At 38.3% G+C, this 15,316-nt stretch overlaps 1 protein-coding gene across 1 annotated transcript in view; it reads left to right on the plus strand.

Annotated features, from left to right (window-relative positions):
- ldha (lactate dehydrogenase A4) overlaps positions 1 to 13,511 on the plus strand; it is a 13,742-nt gene extending 231 nt beyond the window's left edge. The window contains exons 2-8 of the mRNA XM_062035815.1: positions 2,536 to 2,661; positions 3,222 to 3,339; positions 5,693 to 5,866; positions 6,069 to 6,242; positions 6,368 to 6,485; positions 9,539 to 9,662; positions 12,609 to 13,511. Coding sequence (XP_061891799.1) covers positions 2,536 to 2,661; positions 3,222 to 3,339; positions 5,693 to 5,866; positions 6,069 to 6,242; positions 6,368 to 6,485; positions 9,539 to 9,662; positions 12,609 to 12,773 — 999 coding nt within the window. The 3' untranslated portion in view covers positions 12,774 to 13,511. The remainder of the gene's footprint in view (positions 1 to 2,535; positions 2,662 to 3,221; positions 3,340 to 5,692; positions 5,867 to 6,068; positions 6,243 to 6,367; positions 6,486 to 9,538; positions 9,663 to 12,608) is intronic.
- The last annotated feature ends 1,805 nt before the right edge of the window (positions 13,512 to 15,316 follow it).

The following is a 15,316-nucleotide window of genomic DNA, read 5'->3' on the forward strand; positions in this document are numbered from 1 at the left end:
CGCGCTAGATGTAAATGACATCAATGACTTGTTGCCACCTGTATAGATCACGACTTTTAAAACGGTCGTCAATTTGACGTTTAAATGAACATATACGACAACTTAAATTGATTTTAACTGAACATGACACGTCTATTGGCGTGTTTTCTTCGCTAAAGAGGGTATGTGAGTGTTGTACGCAGTGTTACATCAGTGTAATATGGAGACTCACTGACTCCATCTTGACTGACCTGTAGGACCAAACACTGCAACCTAAAAAAAAAGTCATATAGTATATAACTTGTACATTTTTACACCTGCATCCACTAGAAGATCTGTGCCATCTTGTCTGATGTTAAAAACTAAACAAATTATTCAATTAAAGTTCCAATCAATCATAATGTTTATTATTGTGATGCATCATTCATTGGGATGATGCAAGGCAGTATAGTTCCACACCACTACAAGGAAAGCACAATAGTCGACAAATTGTAAATTAATACGGCCTTGTGCAAAGAAAATGTATATTAAAATAACCCTGACAGTTTTAGAAGAACATGATTCATCCTGTTGGCATGATTGTTGGTAAAGAGTAGCTAGAGCAGTTATACTCGATAGTACATTACAAAGTGGAAAGTGCGTGTGTGCGGGTGTGGGTGTTCTTGTATTTCTACCCTTCTTGAGACATCAACAAGGAAAAGTACCTTCCATATGAGGACCGGTGTACAAGTTAGGACACAAATCATGGTCCCAATACGGAAAACCATTGCATCTAATAGAGAGCCAAATACTGGAGTTCGTGAACATTGCTCCAAAGTCTGAATTTTTTTGTTGTTGATTTAATATGCATGTAAAAGTAAACACTGACAGGTGCAAAAGGCAGCAATATATGATAAAACAAGACGGCAGCTAAAGAAGGACTTCCCTATTCATCTCCGAAAAAACCCGCCAGGTGAACAGCTGATTTTACGACTTCCGGTGCTGACATAATACAACCTGCGTTCCATATGTCACCATAGGATGAACAAATACACTACGTTACTAAGACCATAGTGGCCATTAAGTTAGCTTCTACAGCTGGGTTGCCCAAAGTGCGGCACAGGGGCCATCGGTGGTCCGTGACTCGTTTGTCATCGGCCTTAAGCACATTACAAAAAACAAAAAATCTCATTTGCACCCCTGGTGGTGAAATCTATCAAAATGAGAGTGGTCCCAAAAAGGAGAGATTTTTCTAATTGACTGTGTGTCATTTTTAAAAGTGCTCCCCCTCAGGTCAACATATGAAATAACAAGTGTGTGTAAAATGTGAAGTGCTACCCCTCTGGCCAGCATATGTATTAACAAGTGTATGTAAGAAATTGAAATGCGCCCCCTTTGGCCAAAATTTAATTTAAAAAAAAAATGTATATAGAGACATACTGTAATAACTTGAAGTAAATGATGAAGATTAAAAACCAATTACAAACAAAAAATTAACTAAAAGTGACCTTTTTTATATTTGCATAGTTTTTATATATTATTCATGTTGTAAATACAAATCTTTATATATCTAGAAAGGGTGGTCCTAAAGAGGTAGGCATTTTTCGGATGTCTCAAGAAGGTTACAAATACAAGAACGTGTGTGTGTGTGTGGGGAACAATGATAGGAAAATTGCCAAAACCCCCACTGTTAACACATTCCTAACAGCAGTCCAACAGCTTGTTGTCTTACGCCTCATACAAGTGCTTTTTATGGCTTTGCACACACCTTTAAGTCCTATAGTTAAGAGATGCATCCCAAAAAAAAGTTGCACATAATAATAAAATGACCCATCGGCTGCGGCGGAAGTGCACAAAAGGCCTTTTGTTTGAACCCTTGAGAGGTACTCTGGTTACACACATTTCCACCAGTGTGCAGCTATCAGTTCTAATCTCAAGAGGAGAACCACACTAGACATGCCATCAGTAGTGTACCCTCCATAAATAGTGCGTTGTCATGGCAGCCAGGGGGATGGTTGCGCTGCACGTACACATGAGCCACTGCTCCCCGCCCCCACTGAGTTACGAGTCGAGGCACTAAGGAGGATGCCGTGAAGTAATGAGCGTTTGTCTAGGCAGGGGTTGCTATGGAGAGTTAGTGAGATGCTGGGAATCTCAATAAGGAGCCTCAGAAAACAAACAAAATGATGCCACCATGGATACTGTGGAACAGGAAGAGATATGTTCAACTGAATTCAGCTAACTGAAAATAAAACTGATATATCCTTGTTTATATACAGTTATTCCGTTTGCACTATGTTTATTATTGTGTTTAAATGTGCCATTGGTATGCACACAGATGTATTAGCCTTTCAGCATGATGCATAACATGTTCTGTGATATTAACGAATATATTGTTAAATAAGTGCTTCTCTTACAGTGTAGTTGTCTATTAATTGTACACGTCCCCGCAATGAAGTAACCACCAGTATTTTAAACACTTTTACTCACTTTTCACCACCTCTTCATTATCGGCTGTGTCAGTGTTAGCAACCACATTCCTCATCCATGTCCTTTACTCTTTATTATTCCCTGCAGATGGCCACCAAAGAAAAACTGATCAGCCATGTGCTGCAGGATAAGTCCGTGGGCAGCAGGAACAAGGTGACGGTGGTCGGTGTCGGCATGGTGGGCATGGCCACCGCCATGAGCATACTGCTCAAGGTAAGGCTGAAACAACAGAAATGTGTCGATTTAGGATGTGATTTTACTTTAGCTAAAATAAAACAGGTGTAATGCAGGAGTTAAACAGCATTTAATGTGATACAGAGCAGTTCTAACCAAACTACAACCACAATATGGCATTAGATACATAATGCAAGTGTCTATTCAAAGGTGCTGAGGAATATAGGTATGAACCTGTGTTTCAAATTACACCTAAAAGTGTTCATTTTTGGTTAATGAAGAATGCCTATGCTTTGTTGGGGAATAAAATAAAGCATATGTTGTGCTTCTTTCTACAAAATGTAGCAATTTTACTCAAATAAATCTTAGTGGTCTGGTTTCGAGCCAACCATGTGCCGTATGACTACGCTGTATTTATTTATTGGCCTTTGACTGTGTGCTGTATTTGTGCCAGTCATTGTGAAAACAAGGCCCCAACTCTGTCGCATAGCTTTCAAGCCATGGCAATAAAGGATGTGGCTTTCATCGCTTCATTCACAATGGGAATCACTGGCCTAGAAGACTTGCTTATACTTGTACGTACTGTATTCACTGACTAGGATTTGTGTGACGAGCTGGCACTGGTGGACGTTATGGAGGACAAGCTGAAGGGTGAAGTCATGGACTTGCAGCATGGCTCCTTCTTCCTTAAAACACACAAGATTGTGGGAGACAAAGGTAAGAAGGACATGCACACTAAAACATTTGGACTCCATCTAAATCGACAACCTACCATGAATTGATTAACGTGGACCCCGACTTAAACAAGTTGAAAAACTTATTCGGGTGTTACCATTTAGTGGTCAATTGTACGGAATATGTACTGTACTGTGCAATCTACTAATAAAAGTCTCAAAACCTGCTTATATCGAACAACTCATGAAGTTCCGCTTTACCGCATTGTTCTTTTTTATTTTTTTTATTTTTAAACGTTCCTGTTTAAGTCGACATAGACATACATGGTCGACTACTTTTGTCAACATGTAGGGGTAATTTCTATGAGAATTTGGTCAGTTTATGTCGACATGTATTGTAGAATTTGTAAAAGGGATACATGATAATTCAGTGTTTCCCATAAACTGCCAAGATACCTGTGGCGGTGGGGGCGTGGCTATGGGCGTGGTCACCATGACATCATCGAGTAATTTGCATTATTTACTACAATGATATCATTTTCTCTAAAAAGGCTCAAAAAATGTATACTTACTAATTAATAATAACAGTTTTGCTTTAAAGGTCCATCCATCCATTTTACAATATAATTACAACACTTTATGTACATACTTATATACAGATTTGAACAATAAGTTATTCACTGAAATATATTTATTAATTGTGGTTCTTACAAAAAATATATCTTATAAAATATAAAAGCTAAAATGTCTCTTAAAGCTCTGCCCCTTTAATTAGTGCATACTAAATAATAATTTAACTTTAGTCTACTACTACAACCATATTATTTACCAGCAACATAAAGTGAAACAGAGGCAGAGGTGTCCTGCCACAGTCAGTAACAAATAAACAGAAAACAGTAGTGGTCAAATACAAATAAGGCAACAAGAGAAGTATCCTACACTTCTCTTTTGTAAAGTAAATCTGAACAGCCTATAAGGGCATCTACATCAACTATATGATTTCCCTGAGAAGCTGGACAGGACAAAAAAAAGAAAAAAAAAAGTTTTTATTTTTTTTTAATTTGTGGCGGACGTAATTCTTTCGTGGCGGGCCGCCACAAATAAATGAATGTGTGGGAAACACTGTAATTACCGAGTCGACGTCATGCCGATAAATAACATAAAAAGATAGGTCCGATAACTGATTAGGAAAAAAACTCCAATGAGGTGACATTACTCATACTGTGCTGTAAAGGTGGGTTAGGGCTCTCCTACATCGTAGGTGGTTGTAAACTGACCCAGAGCTCATGGCTCCTGAGCTCAATTGCTTGCTATGTAAACAAACATGGTGTCGATTGTTCTGTGCTGCTTTAAGTTGACACACATGGTCAACAGATTTTGTCAACATAAAGGGGTCGTTTCTATTATAAAAAAAAAAGTTAGTAAATGTCAAGATGTGTTGTATAATTGTTAATAGGGATGCACAATACATTTGACTAATAATTACAAGTTCCATATTAGAAATTATGATGTCACACCGATGAATCCTATTACAGCATAGTTCCGATGACGATTAAAATATACTCCAATGAGGCGATATTGCCTGTACTGCGCTGTATGTGTATTGTGAACAAACTTGGCGTTCATCGTTCTTTACTCTATTAAGTCAATGCCGACATACATATGGTCAACAGCTTTTGTCAACATAAAAGGGTAATTTCAATAACAAATAATTCAGTTTATGTTAGCATGTATTGTAGAATTGTTAATAAGGATGCATGACAATTATGGCGTCGATATTAGGAGTCACTCTGATAAATCCACTATCATTAAAAAAATAGGTTCAATAACCGATAAAAAAATCTCCAATGAGGCAAGATTTCCCGTACTGTGCTGTAGCTGTGTTAGGGTAAACAAATCAAGTAGTCTTACCCTGTATTGGGTCCTAAACTTCCTCCTAGCTCACAGTGTAAACAAACATGGCGTTGGCGATTCTTCCTCCCTTCAGAGGAAGACATCCTGTGTGTTGCCTGCCTGCACCAAATGCCCTGGAAACACTCACAGAGGAGTGAAAAAAAGGGAAAAAAAACACACATCCTGCATACACTGATAGATGGGAATAAGGACATACAATTTACTACTGATTTATGTGATGTTAGCTCTACTATAGTAGTGATGTCATATTTTATTAGGACCAATTCACCTTTGTTTAAATTTTTCTTTGTGTGTACAAACCACAGTAAACATTAAATTAAAAGAATGATTCTAGTTTGGGTGTTAGTTACGTCGACAACCGCATATGTCAACATGAGTCAGACGGAAAATGGGCAGCGACTTAAGCAGGTTCCACTGTTACCTATTTATCCATCCATCCATCTATATCTTGTCTCTAACTAAGCATTTTTAAAATGTTGCAGACTACAGCGTGACAGCCAACTCCCGGGTGGTGGTGGTGACCGCTGGCGCTCGTCAGCAGGAAGGAGAGAGTCGTCTTAATCTGGTGCAGCGCAATGTCAACATCTTCAAATTTATCATCCCAAACATTGTCAAGTACAGCCCCAACTGCATCCTGATGATTGTCTCTAACCCAGGTAAGAAAGGGCGGTGCATTATGGCATCATAAGGACAAAAATATTAGTTACAGCCAATGCATTAACTTCTGCTTGGATAAATTTAGTGTGGAAGAACTTCATATCTAACAGAACAGCAAAAGTGTGTTTTGTGTATATTTTTGTCCATGACAACTTGGCCAAGTGTCCAAGTACTTAAGTCATGTCGTTCAATTTCCCTCAGTGGACATCTTGACCTACGTGGCCTGGAAGCTGAGCGGCTTTCCACGCCACCGAATTATTGGCTCAGGCACCAACCTTGACACAGCCCGTTTCCGCCACCTAATGGGAGAGAGGCTCCACCTTCACCCTTCCAGCTGCCACGGTTGGATCATTGGAGAGCACGGAGACTCCAGTGGTATGCAGTGCTTACTATAAATAAATATAAAATATCAGCCGGTGAAACTTAAATTTAGCATCACAACATTAGCCTGTGATCGAAGCAAAGTGAATCTGAGGTTGTTTGTGTTCCGTTCCAATCAGTGGCCGTGTGGAGCGGCGTGAATGTGGCTGGCGTTAGTCTTCAAGGCATCAACCCTAGCATTGGGGTTGATGGAGATGGTGACGACTGGAAGAGCGTGCATAAGCAAGTTGTTGATGGGTAAGTGCAATTAAGTCTATAAAGCAACTTACAGTGTGGGTTTGGCAAAGCAAAGCAGGTTTATTTATAGAGCACAATTTGTACACAAAGCAATTCAAAGTGCTTAACAGAAAATTCATCTTAAAAATAATCATATTTCAAACTAAAATCAAAAATAAAATCATCATAAAAACAATTATAATTAATATTTAAATTAAATAAATCTAGATAAAATACATTCAGTTGCCATGTGGACAATTAAGTAAGAGTGTTTTTAGCCTGGATTTGGACATTGCCAAGGTTGAGGCCTGTCTCACATCTTCTGGAAGTATATTTCAATTTTTAGGAGCATTACATTTAAACACAGCCTCACCAGGTTTCATCCTGACTGTGGACAAAATGAGGAGACCACTCCCTGAGGTTCTCGGAACACGAGGTGGTTCGAATGGTTTTAACATGGTAGATGATGTACTTTGACACAAGACCATAACAAAGACTTGTACTCAAGAAAAGCTGTTTCAAAGTCAATTCAATGAGTACCAGGAAGCCAGTGCAATAACCTAAGCACAAGAGTAATATAGTAATATTTCCTGGTTCTAGTCAGGACTAGAGCAGCAGCATTGTGGATGTACTGCAGTTGCTTTACAGCTCGTTTTGAGAGCCCAGCGAGAAGGTTTTTACAGTTACCTAACCTGCTGGAGACAAAGGCATGGATTAGTCTTTCTATGTCTGATTAGGACATTTTTCCTTTGATTTTGGCAATGTTTTTAGGTGGTAAAAAGCTGATGTTGTTGACATAATGTGGCTGTTATAGTTCAAATCTGAGTCCATTATTACCCCTAGTTTCTAACCTGATTACTTGGTTTCAGAGAGAGGGTTTCAAGCTGATTAATAGTTTCTCTTTGCTTTCGTGCGCCAAAAACAAAGATTTCAGTTTTATCTTAGTTTAGTTGTCGAAATTAGTTTTTCATCCACACACACAGATCTGTTCGATGCAGCGACAAAGTAAACCAGCAGGCCGACTGACGTATCATTTAGGCAAAGAACCGGATTTTCCCACCCAGTTTTCTAACTTATGTATAATATGCTGGTATGGTCAACTGTGTCAAAGGCTGCGCTTAGGTCCAGCAGAACCACAACTGAGACTTGTCCTGCAATCAATATCATTTGTTGCAAGCCTTGTGTTAATCAGTGACAGTAATAAAATTTAAACAAAGTCCACTCACATTGTTTACATACAAGTAAAGTAAAACAAACACACTTTCAAATACCATCCCAGCTGAGGAATTTGATCATGGCAGTACGCCAATATACTGCAGCTCTTTTTTAATCATGGCTGTACTACAGCCTGCCACAAACTCACTATGAATTTATCTGGCTTAAGTATGTATGCATGGTCTAAAATCTGTATTGCGATAAATATTGCAGCATCGTGATGATCAACATATATTCTGCATATTCATGAAGACAGATGCTAAAAGACACAATCTTCTGCTCACAATCTTAGTAGATCAGCTTTGCATGTGCTATTAAGTTTGTACGTGTTTAAATACACGCAAACCTTTCGTTTAGGCCCGAAGTCGCTAAGATTCCTCCCTGCTACATCTTCTTATGACCAGGTGCATATAAAGGGAAATTGCACTTTTTTATTTTGCCTATCATTCACAATCCTTTTGTGAGAGAAAAACACATGTTTTTCTTATTTTATGCATTTTTACTAGTAAAAAATGCCTATAAAAGCCCTTAAAAACTTCCAAACACCTCCATTAAGGTTTTATATACCGGTACATGTTTTGAGTATATACTGTATGTAATGTAGTAATGGGCACAATTTTAATAAAATTTAATATATACGTATTTTGATTATTTTAAGGATATGCGGCAAAATAATTCCAAAAACGCCTCTTTCCAAAAACGCCTTTTTTTCAACAACACTGATTATTACTCACTGCAGTGAAAGCCAACATACATAATAATGTCTGCTGTCATTAAGATTTTCACTGATAGAATCTTGTTAGTCCCGTTAAGATGAAAAATGAGTCATAATCCTCGCGAAGAAAGGGGGGGTAGAACCAACCGCCTTTTCGTATCTTTCTCGACATTCCCGGGTCTAAATTGACTGTCAAAGTGTACCAACTTGTCTGAATACGTCCTCATCCTTCTCCTATGCAGGTGAGAGGCATGAATTATGGTCTAGAATAAACTTTCACAAGCGAAAAAGCAGCTTCCCACGAGATTATGTCAACATAGGCACACAAGCTTGTGATCACTTGGTAAATATTCTAGTCACGAAATATAAATGGAGTCTTGTTGGCGGTTTTTGGATGGTTATTTATGGGTTTCATAGGCGGAATCGAGGACCCCTCACATTGACTATGTTGTAGACAGACTTTTAACGTTTATTTATCAATCAATCAATGTTTATTTATATAGCCCTAAATCACAAGTGTCTCAAAGGGCTGTACAAGCCACAACGACATCCTCGGTACAGAGCCCATATACGGGCAAGGAAAACTCACCCCAGTGGGACGTCAATGTGAATGACTATGAGAAACCTTGGAGAGGACCGCATATGTGGGTAACCCCCCCCCCCTCTAGGGGGGGTTATGAGTTATAATGCATAAAATAAATATATATATATGTATATGTAGTCACAATCAAAAGTTTACATACACTTGTAAAGAACATAATGTCATGGCTGTCTTGAGTTTCCAATAATTTCTAGAAGTCTAATTTTTTTGTGATAGAGTGATTGGAGCACATACTTGTTGGTCACAAAAAACATTCATGAAGTTTGGTTCTTTTATGACTTTATTATGGGTCTACTGAAAATGTGACCAAATCTGCTGGGTCAAAAGTATACATACAGCAATGTTAATATTTGGTTACATGTCCCTTGGCAAGTTTCACTGCAATAAGGCGCTTTTGCTAGCCATCCACATTTTTAAGTTTTACCGACAACTGCCTATGTCGACGTGAGTCAACGAGTCAAACAGATGTCGTCTTAAATGGCTTCCGCCGTATAGGTAACATTTATTCATGTGTGAAGTATAACAACTGTTTATGTGCCACAGGGCTTATGAGGTGATCAAGCTGAAGGGTTACACTTCATGGGCCATTGGGATGTCTGTGGCTGATCTGGTGGCAAGCATCACCAAGAACATGCACAAGGTGCACCCCGTGTCAACACTTGTCAAGGTAAGGACAACCACACACGTTGGACACTAAGTGAGATATATTTGTACAATCTATTGCAGGTTAATGATGTACCTTGTAGTAAATTACTAATGTTTTTTGCACCGTATAAGTGAAATTGTATTATTTCCAGCAGCACACTTCCTGTTGTTGGAACTCACTTATTTAATGAATCAATACAAGAACGGTATCAAAAATATGTAAGATAATAAGATAGTAAGTATAAGTTTGTAAAATAATTTTTAAATAATGATTTATTTGGGTTTGTGTGTGTGTGTATGTATGTATGTATGTATATATCAATCAATCAATGTTTATTTATATAGCCCTACATCACAAAAGTCTCAAAGGGCTGCACAAGCCACAACGACATCCTCGGCACAGAGACCACACAAGGGGCGTCGATGTGAATGACAATGAGAAACCTTGGGGAGGATCGCATATGTGGATAACCCCCCCTCTAAGTACAGTCCCTAGTGGATTCAACATAACAGTGACAGTCCAGTCCATAGTGGGGCCAGCAGGATATATATATATATATATATATATATATATATATATATTTATACACAGTATATACATACATGTATACAAACCCCGTTTCCATATGAGTTTAGGAAATTGTGTTAGATGTAAATATATTTTTTTGCAAATAATCATTAACTTTAGAATTTGATGCCAGCAACACGTGACAAAGAAGTTGGGAAAGGTGGCAATAAATACTGATAAAGTTGAGGAATGCTCATCAAACACTTATTTGGAACATCCCACAGGTGAACAGGCAAATTGGGAACAGGTGGGTGCCATGATTGGGTATAAAAGTAGATTCCATGAAATGCTCAGTCATTCACAAACAAGGATGGGGTGAGGTTCACCACTTTGTCAACAAATGCGTGAGCAAATTGTTGAACAGTTTAAGAAAAACCTTTCTCAACCAGCTATTGCAAGGAATTTAGGGATTTCACCATCTACGGTCCGTAATATTATCAAAGGGTTCAGAGAATCTGGAGATATCACTGCACGTAAGCAGCTAAGCCCGTGACCTTCGATCCCTCAGGCTGTACTGCATCAACAAGCGACATCAGTGTGTAAAGGATATCACCACAAGGTCTAAAGAACACTTCAGAAACCCACTGTCAGTAACTACAGTTGGTCGCTACATCTGTAAGTGCAAGTTAAAACTGTCCTATGCAAGGCGAAAACCGTTGATCAACAACACCCAGAAACGCCTTCGGCTTCGCTGGGCCTGAGCTCATCTAAGATGGACTGATACAAAGTGGAAAAGTGTTCTGTGGTCTGACGGGTCCATGCAAGTCCAAATATTGTTGACATTGTTGGGGTGATGTGAAGTGTAAAGTTGCCTCATGGAGGTTGAGCAGTTTTTGACTGTTGAAAAAAAAAAGACCTCGCATTGTTTCCATCACGGTGGATATCAGGGTTGGATTGTGATTTGACAGGATTGACAACAAGTTTGTTTGTTGATATATGATCGGAGTACATTTGAATATGCACAATCAGACCTGTTTTCTTATTAAGAAGACGCTCCAAGCGATGGCCTTCGGTTTTGAGCTGGCGGAGTTAAAAATTAAACCAAGGTGCGGCTCTAGAGAAGGTGACAGTGTGCATTTTTTAGTGGAGCCAAGGAGTTGAGTGTAGGGTGTAAAGTGCATTTATAGTGATCGATCAGTTCAGTAACTGATGGCTGGTGTGCAGACAAGACTGCATGGGTGAGTCAGATTGATGTCCTTAATGTTGTACGTGCACAGATTTGGGAGACAGGAGGTTTGATGGCAAACGCTATACAGTTGTGGTCTGAAAGATGAATATCATAACAGGAAAAGTTAAAAGATGCAATGCCCGTACAGCAGAACATGTCTAAGATATGACCCTTGATGTAGGTTGGGAACATGCAATCAAAACTATCCAGGGTGGACATAGAAACCTTGGAAAGCATGTCTTTGGGACTATCAATGTGGATGTTGAAATCTCTAGTTGAAATAACATCAGGAGTAATGGCACACATATCCACTAAAATGGATGAAGGTTCAGAAATAAAAGTGGGAGAAACTTCAGGAGGACGATAAACTGTCAAAATAAGGGTTGGTGTTGGTTCTTTTTACTGCACTGCAAGGACAACTGTTAATGCAACAATCACTTGAACGGGGTACTTTTTCAGAGTCTTGCTATAGATGAGCAGCCCCCCTTGTTTCCTAGAAGTGCGTGCATGGTGATGTAAACAAATCCACACGGCAGGGCTTGATTTAAATTCTCAAAGTCATTTGGCTTTTGCCATGTTCCTGCAAGGGATACATTGTCCACATTACAGTCTGATATGTATTCAGAAAGGAACGTGGCTTTGTTGGAGACTGATCTCACAGTGAAGAGTGCAAGTTGGAGAGTGGTTTGGTCAGTGAACAGTTCTCACAGGCTTACTGGGCTTTAAAAGTAACATTTATTCAATTGGTTCTGTATCGGTTTAAATGGGAAATTCTTAATCCCAGCCAAGTCTGTCCAAGTGATGGGGAAAACAGCTCTTGACTTCCTTAGGGGACAAGTGGTTGTTTGTATAATTCTCTAGTCCCGGAATATAAGACAAGTCTTTTATTAGACGGTTTTCAAATAAAAAATACAGTTTTATGTTTTTCTAGTCGTAATGTTTCAAAAGGTCAGACAAAAACTGATAGAACTTGATTATAAGGAACACTCAGACAAATGGACTAGTTTGTCGTACGATAACCGAGACAACGTAGGAAAAACAAGTATTATGTCGAAAACCGAATCGTACAAAAAGTGTTGTGTACGAAAAGCGAGGCACTTCTCTACTCTACTGTGTGACATGTTTGTATTGTGAGATTGTGCCTAATGACTACATAAAGAAAGAAAATGAGCGTCTTGCAACATACCTGCCAAAAGACCACCTTCTCATGGTCGTTCTCCCTTGTCCGCCAGGGCATGTACGGCGTGAAGGAAGAGGTCTTCCTGAGCGTGCCTTCCGTCCTCGGCAACACCGGCCTTACAGACGTCATCAACATGAACCTGAAGCCAGAGGAGAAGAAGCAGTTGGAAAAGAGTGCCGAGACACTGTGGGCCGTTCAGAAGGAGCTTGTTCTGTAAAGCACCTATGGAGCGCCTTGTTGCTACACTCCCACCTGAAGCTGCATCACACCAGAAGACACTGCAATGCATTATTCATCCTGCCGTCTATGCCCCCTTTCAGACTTGTGGTATTCTGAAAAGTGTCATTAGTTCAACACGTGCTAAGTTACTGTCAGTTTTGTGACCGCATAGACAAAAATATTTAGCCTTGAAAGTCAACCTGCTATGGAGATATTGAGCGTCTATGTTGTGTGTGCACTGGTATGCTTCTTCAATACACTCCTTGTGTGCTTTGTGTGTATCATGTCTACTGTGTGAGTACTGTATCCTTTTGGTCATCTTATCGTTTTTTTTTTTCAGAGATGGAGACATTCCATTCTATGTGGGAGGGATTTCCTGTCCGACTGAGGTTGTAATAACCTCCCTGTAGTTACTATGGCCTTTTTAAATACATATGACCATAAGTGCACTGACAGATGAAAGCAAGATATTATGAGGAGATTACATATGAGATCATTCAAAATATTTTTTTAAAAACATTATCTTAGATGTGTTGTTTATAACTTCCTAAAGATAATTGTATTTTTTTCTCTCCATATAATAAAAAAATGTAATGGTAATACTTTCTCTATTACAGAAGATACATATTTATTATTCCTCAGTATTATTTATCAGTAAGTTGACTGTCTGAATCATTGTACTTGGACATGTTTTATGTACTGTAGCATTTAATAAAGCCAGGATACTTAAACCAGATGTCTTTGCTTGTTTGTTGTCTAACCAACAAAATAAATGTTATATTTCAACAACAGTGTTTATCAACCTTTAACCTAAATTTGTCGTTTTTGTATCTGACAATACATATATTGAATTACACAAAATATGTATTGACCCACCTCGGGCAAATTTATTTCATTTGTGTACAACAGGGGTGTCAAACTCATTTTAGATCAGGGGCCAGATGGAGAAAAATCTACTCCCAAGTGGGCCGCACTGGTAAAATCACGGCACGATGACTTAAAAATAAAGACAACTTCATATTGTATTGTTTAAAAATAGAACAGGCACATTCTGAAAATGTAAAAATCATAATGATGTTTTTTTTTACACTTACATGTTATAAATAAATAAATGGGTTATACTTGTATAGCGCTTTTCTACCTTCAAGGTACTCAAAGCGCTTTGACAGTATTTCCACATTCACACACACATTCACACACTGATGGTGGGAGCTGCCATGCAAGGCGCTAACCAGCACCCATCAGGAGCAAGGGTGAAGTGTCTTGCCCAAGGACACAACGGACGTGACTAGGATGGTAAAAGGTGGGGATTGAACCCCAGTAACCAGCAACCCTCCGATTGCTGGCACGGCCACTCTGTTGCGGTTAATAGCATTCTATATTTGTCGTAATTTATACTTTCTGAATATGTGATAATGTTCATCAGTTTACTCAATGGTGTTAATTTTAAATCTATCCAGATAAAAAAATATCAAAATCAAATTACAGTATGTTATTTATGACTGGTGCGCTAACATCATGTGTTTTTTTTTGGTTTGTTTTTTTACATATGTAGCATAATCTACAAAGATACAAAGAATCGCTATTGCGACATTTAGTGGACACATTTAGAACAGCAGTTTCTTTCATTCAAAAATTTCGGCTCATTTTTATACTTAGCAAACACATTACTCGGTACGTTTGACACCTCTGGTGTACAAGGTTCTTAAACCAAAAATGACAAATTTGAGTACCAGGACTAAGAGTAACACGGGTGAATTGTTTTGAGCAAATAACATGAAATTCCGCCACATGGCACCTATGCTAAGGGTATGTTAACATGTAAGCCCATTACAGTGATTATAGTGGGGATAATGAGTAAGAGAAATATGTAAAGAATACAAAACATTTTTGAAAAATTTAAAAATATATTTAATTGTAAAAGTATAACTTTAGGACGCGAGAACAGGCAACAAATGCTACTTTACATTGTGGTTTAAACACATCTTTTAAAAAGGCGTCCTATCATGCAAAACCACATTTTCTTGCTGGTTGTTTTTGTGTATTTGGGAACCCTGTAAGTCCCGAAAATTCAAAATCAAACTGGAGGCATAGCAGAAATATTTCATAAAACAATCTTGCCTTCTTCCAAACTTGCCCCAAACAAGTCGTTTGGTGTGGGGTGTCACACTTTTCTAGCAGATATATTTCTCACATTTAACTCATTTTCATCACATTTAAGTTTCAATTAAATGTTAACTCTAATAATTATATCCAAATGTTACATCTAAATCTACATGTTAAATCGAAATCTTAAATCTAAATGTTGTATCTAAGCCTAAATCTTAAATATACACTTACCGGTATATGTTAAATCTAAATCTTAATGTGGAATCTAAAACCTAACCTATGTTTTATCTGAAGATACAGTAAATATTCAATCTAAATGTTAAATCTAAACCTACATGTTAAATCTAAATATACAGTAGATATGAAATCTAATTGTTAAATCTAAACATACATGTTAAATCTAAATATACATCCATCCATCATGTTCTACCG

This window comes from Entelurus aequoreus, linkage group LG24 (genome assembly GCF_033978785.1).
Source record: "Entelurus aequoreus isolate RoL-2023_Sb linkage group LG24, RoL_Eaeq_v1.1, whole genome shotgun sequence".
NCBI classification, from domain to species: Eukaryota; Metazoa; Chordata; class Actinopteri; order Syngnathiformes; family Syngnathidae; genus Entelurus; species Entelurus aequoreus.